The 5,942-nt window shown below is 28.1% G+C and overlaps 1 protein-coding gene across 1 annotated transcript; it reads right to left on the reverse strand.

Annotated features, from left to right (window-relative positions):
• Positions 1-2,834: 2,834 nt before the first annotated feature.
• Positions 2,835-5,555, reverse strand: LOC142227180 (glutamine synthetase 1, mitochondrial-like). Its single transcript, XM_075297582.1, has one exon. The coding sequence runs from the start codon at positions 5,179-5,181 to the stop codon at positions 3,967-3,969; it is 1,215 nt and encodes a 404-aa protein (XP_075153697.1). The 5' UTR covers positions 5,182-5,555; the 3' UTR covers positions 2,835-3,966.
• Between the last annotated feature and the right edge of the window lie 387 nt (positions 5,556-5,942).

The raw sequence follows: 5,942 nt of genomic DNA on the forward strand, positions 1-5,942 counted from the left end.
GAATAAATTTTTAGACAATTTTCTATAGAAATAAATATTTTGGAAAACTTTTCCACACAAATAAAGTTTTCTTTGGAATTGGACTAAATTTTCTACCTATACCAAAAAATTTGACTAAATTTTCTATGGAAATAACATTCTCACTAAGTTTTCTACTGAAACCAAATTTTGACAACATTTTCTATAGAAATAAAATTTTGACAAAATGTTCTATAGAAATAGAATTTTGAGAACATTTTATATAGAAATAAAATTTTGACAAAATTTTCTATAGAAATAAAAATAAAAATTTTCACACAAATAAAGTTTTCGTTGGAATTTGACTAAATTTTCTACTGATACCAAAAAATTTGACTAAATTTTCTATGGAAATAAAGTTCTGACTAAGTTTTCTACTGAAACCAAATTTTGACAAAATTTTCGATAGAAATAAAATGTTTACAAAATTTTCTATGAAAATAAAATTTTGACAAAATTATCTAGAGATATAAAATTTTGACACAATTTTCTATAGAAATAAAATTTTGATACAAATTCCTATAGAAATAAAATTTATAGAATATATAGAACAGAAATAAAATTTTGAAAAATTTTCAATATAAATAAATTTGTAACTAAATTTTCTATATATAAAATTTTGACAAAATTTTCTATGGAAATAAAATTTTGACAAAATTTTCTATAGAAATAAAATTTTGACAAAATTTTCTATAGAAATAAATTTTTGACAAAATTTTCTATAGACATAAAAATAAAACTTTTCTACACAAATAAAGTTTTCGTTGGAATTTGACTAAATTTTCTACTGATACTGACTAAATTTTCTATGGAAATAAAGTTCTGACTAAGTTTTCTACTGAAACCAAATTTTGACAAAATTTTCTATATAAATAAAATTTTGACAAAATTTTCTATTGAAATAAAATTTTGACAAAATTTTCTATAGAAATTAAATTTTGACAAAATATTCTTTAGAAATAAAATTCTGCACAAATTTTTCATAGTAAAATTTTGAGAAAATATTCTATAGAAATAAAATTTTGACAAAATTTTCCATGAAAATAAAGTTTTGACAAGATTGTCCTTCAATTTACAAAATTTTCAAAATTTTCTATAGAAATAAAATTTTGATAAAAATTCCTATAGAAATAAAATTTTGAAAAAATTTTCAATATAAATAAATTTGTAACAAAATTTTTTATATAAATAAAATTTTGACAGAATTTTTATAGAAATAAAATTTTCACAAAATTTTTATAGAAATAAAATTTTGAAAAAATTTTCAATATAAATAAATTTGTAACAAAATTTTCTACATAAATAACATTTTGACAAAATTTTCTATGGAAATAAAATTTTGACGAAATTTTCTATAGAAATAAAATTTTGACAAAATTTTCTATAGAAATAAAATTTTGACAAAATTTTCTATAAAAATAAAAATAAAACTTTGTACACAAATGAAGTTTTCGTTGGAATTTGACTAAATTTTCTACTGATACCAAAAAATGTGACTATATTTTCTATGGAAATAAAGTTCTGACTGAGTTTTCTACTGAAACCAAATTTTGACAAAATTTTCTATAGAAATAAAATTTTGATAAGATTGTCCTTCAATGGACAAAATATGGCAAAATTTTCTATAGTAATAAAATTTTGATAAAAATTCCTATAGAAATAAAATTTTGACAAAATTTTTTCAAAAATAAAATTTTGAAAAAATTTTCAATATAAATAAATTTGTAACAAAATTTTCTATATAAATAAAATTTTGGCAAAATTTTCTATGGAAATAAAATTTTGACCAAATTTTCTATAAAAATAATTTTTTATAGAGATTAGAATACAGAAAAATAATGCCATCTATTGGTAAATTAATGGATTTATTTTTGCTAAAGAAATCTCGTACCAAAAATTCCAAAGATGTAATATACACCCTAATTTAATTATATGCAAATGTCAGTTTACTTCCTTACACTCAAAAACAGAAGAAAAAAATAAACTCTTCAGGAAAAAAACGTAGGTTAATTTTAGAAATTTTTAACTAAGCTAAGTATTATAAACGCCGATATGATAAAATTAGAGAATTGTATTTTCAGAATATTTAAAAAACTTGAATTTTTATATTAAATTAATTTTTTTTTTTGAGTAACATAATTTTATTTTTTATATATAAAATTCAAATCTTATAAGGAAAAATAAAAACTACTGTTAAAAAACCGGAAAATTTTTAAGTGATGGTTTAAAAATTTATTTTTGTATTAAAAAAACTACAAGTTCATATATCAAATTACACTTGCACACTTGCCTCGAAAACCCAACGTTTATGTCTATGAAAATAATTATTATTAATTAAACCATAGGTCATATACGAGTAGAGTAGTGTTATGAACGCTTAAGTCTCGGTGCTAAAAAAAAACGACAATAAATTGTGGTTTTAATTGAAGGAAACCAATGAAACGTTCCAAAGAAAATGATGAATTGATTCTGTGATAAATACTTTTATTAGACGAGAAAATGAATGGGATGATAGAAACATAGAACATATGGGAATGATATATAAAACTCGTATGGTTTCCCCTTTCGAGCAATGGGAAGTGGTGAATGAACTTTTTTGTGAACTTGAGATTTCCATAGAAATTATTTCTTTGAGAAATGGAAGATAAGGCAAGTAATTACGGAAGAAAATATTATACAATAAGAAATCATTAATACAGGCCATCAACCCTCTTTACAAAAATTTTCATTTTTTACATTAACCAAAAAACACAATCAGAATGCGTTTATTGCCTCTTATATAGGATGAGTAAACTGTAAAATAAAAATTGTAGACATTTTATATTTTCAGTAAATTTTTATTTGATTTTTTTCTTAATTTTTTTTTCATTACTTTATATCTGTATATAGTACATATAGTACATATTGGTATGTATGTGTTTCGGTGTTTCTTTGTTATGGATTTTTATTTTGTTTTATTTTAAACTAACAATTAAAATATGCATGGGTTTCGCAGTGTTATATATGTATATGTGTATTGAATATGTCTTGTCATTGTTTCTTTGTTGAGTTTAATTTGTTTTATTTTATTTCTTTGGGGAAGGAATTGTTTTTTTTTTCTTTAATTCCGTTTATTTATTATTTGGCATTTGTTTAACAATTTTTTTTCAACAATTATGAGTAAATTTTTATTAACGATATATATTTTTTTAATAAAAAATCGAAAAATACACACTTAAATTTTTTGTAAAATTATTTTTCATCCAAAACAATACTGCCTATGTTTCTTGTAAATTTCAAAATGTGTGTAATAAGTTGACCCTTGTGTTTAAAAATATATAATTTTTTAAATTCATTAAAAAATTTCTTTTGTTTTTTTGTTTGTTTATGAAACAAATAAAAATGTATTGTGGTTTTTAATAAAATTCACTCTCACTATAATATCTATTAGAGGGAAAATAAAAACAAAAATTGTAATTAAATTTCTTGTTTTATATTTATGTTTTCTTTTTAAATTAAAAAATACATTAATTTCTTTTTGTATTTACTATAAAATACATATACATACATTTATTATTATTATTATATAAAAACATTATGGCAGATTTAACTTAAATGCTAGGAAAAACAAAAAAATAATAACATAATTTATGGTCACAAAAAAAAAAAACGAAAACAAAAAAAATATAATGATGGGTTAATAATAAATTTTGGGAACGTTTTTCTTTCAAATCAAAAAAGGGGTTTGTTGCTCTTTTTAGTAATATTTTGGCTATATACAACATTAATTTTTTTAGATCATATTTGCAAAGCCCTGGTTTTGATAATTTTTTTCAAAAATAAAAAACTCAAAACATGAAATTAAAGGGCCTGTATCTAGTCATGAGTTTTTATTTATACAATTTCTTCCCATTTTGGATTTCTTGTCTTTTTGTTGTTGTTGGATTACTCTCAGTTACGTCCTTGGACTTATTCGTTCAACAAACAAGTTCTGATCAAGGCATCGCAAACAGCATAGGGATCACAATTGGAGCTGGGACGACGATCTTCCAAATAGCCTTTGCCAGCATCGGCTACACCACGAGGTATTCTTACGCTGACACCACGGTTGGCAACACCCCAGGAGAACTTGTCAATGCTGGAGGTCTCCAAACGGCCAACCAGACGACGTTCATTGTCCTTGCCCTCTTTTGGATCGTAGGCCTTGATGTGGCGATCGTGACGTTTGCTCAATTTTTCAATGGCTTGCTCGATGGCCTTCATGCCACCGTTGGCACGCATGGATTTGGTGGAGAAGTTGGTGTGGGCGCCAGCGCCATTCCATTGACCCTCCATGGGTTTGGGATCGAAGGTAACCACAACGCCGAATTCTTCAGCGATACGTTGCAAAATGTAACGAGATACCCACAAGTCATCACTGGCCTTCATGCCTAGACTGGGTCCTACTTGGTATTCCCATTGGGCGGGCATAACCTCAGCATTGGTACCGGCAAAATCGATACCAGCATATAAACAGGCCACGGCATGGGCTTCAACCAAATCGCGGGCATACACACGGTCGGCACCTACACCACAGTAGTAAGGTCCCTGGGGAGCTGGATAACCATTGGCAGGCCAGCCGAAGGGGCGACCATCAACATCCAAAAGTGTATATTCTTGTTCAATACCGAACCATGGTTCCTCCTTGGTTACCTTATCGATGGCAGCTTGGAGGGCTCCACGTTTGTTGGATTGAGTGGGTTGACCATCAGCCTGATAGGTATCACACATAACAATAATATCATTTTTGCCAGGCTTGAAGGGATCCTTGTAGATGGCTCTGGGCACCAAAGTGGTATCGGAATTTTCACCACGGGCCTGATATGTGGAGCTGCCATCATATTGCCATTTGGGTAAATCTTGGACACCGGAGGGTACCTGATCCAAAACACGATCCTTCAAACGTAGATTCTCACCAGTACCATCGATCCACAAGTAGGTGGCTTGCACCTTATTGCTGGGAGTTTCCAAATTGCGATAACGTTCCAAAATGGTTTTGTCCAAGGAAGTATTGGGAGAGTTTTTCAAAAAACTGCTACCTTGCATAAGGGCTGGAGAGGTGCTCAAGGCACGCATTTGCAATTGACGAGATAGGGAGGAGCTCATCTCCTTGCTCAGGAAAAGACCAGCACAACGTAAAGCCATTTTGATTTGGTTTTTTTATTTTAGTATTTTTTCAAAAATTTAAAACAGGTCAAGGATATTTCGTAAGGATTTGTACTTTTCTTGGTTGCTAGCAAAGCTTGGAAAAAGGTACTCGTTTTTCGTTAGGGTATTTTTTTTTTGTAAAATTATTTTGTCTTAAAACATTTCACTAGTAATTCGTTTTTCTGTTTGTTTTTCAATACACTGGGTATTTCTATAAATTTTCTTTGTTTCTTTTCGATTTGTTTTTTATTTTTTTATTTTGTGTTTAAGAGGTTTTTTCTTTTTAAATTTTGTTACGCGACGTTATTAACACGACGAGAACTGGACACCCATCCTCTACGGAGTTAGGACAGCTTGTGAACGATTTCAGCTGTGTAACATTCACTTTTTCTCATTTTGTTGAGTTCACTTATCGCAAAATCGACGTATACAACAACAGCAAAAACCACAAAAGAGCTGTATTTATTGTAGGCACACTAACACAACGCAATAAATGCAGCAATGAGATACTACGCCGATTACTACTGCTATACTCAATAAAGTATACGCTCTGTTATTCCTCTCGCTCACTTGTTTTGGGTAAATCACATAGATTGCCAAAACAGTTAACAGTGAATGAATGCTAGTAAATGTTAGTAACTGTTATTTGGGGGTGGTGTGGTGGTTGATAATGGTATGTAAGATTGTGTGAGTGGGGAGTTGTTTGGTATTGTATAGTTACATGTATAACTGTGTTTTGCTGTTAAGCATTAACTGTT

This window comes from Haematobia irritans, chromosome 2, assembly GCF_050003625.1.
Source record: "Haematobia irritans isolate KBUSLIRL chromosome 2, ASM5000362v1, whole genome shotgun sequence".
Taxonomy (NCBI): domain Eukaryota; kingdom Metazoa; phylum Arthropoda; class Insecta; order Diptera; family Muscidae; genus Haematobia; species Haematobia irritans.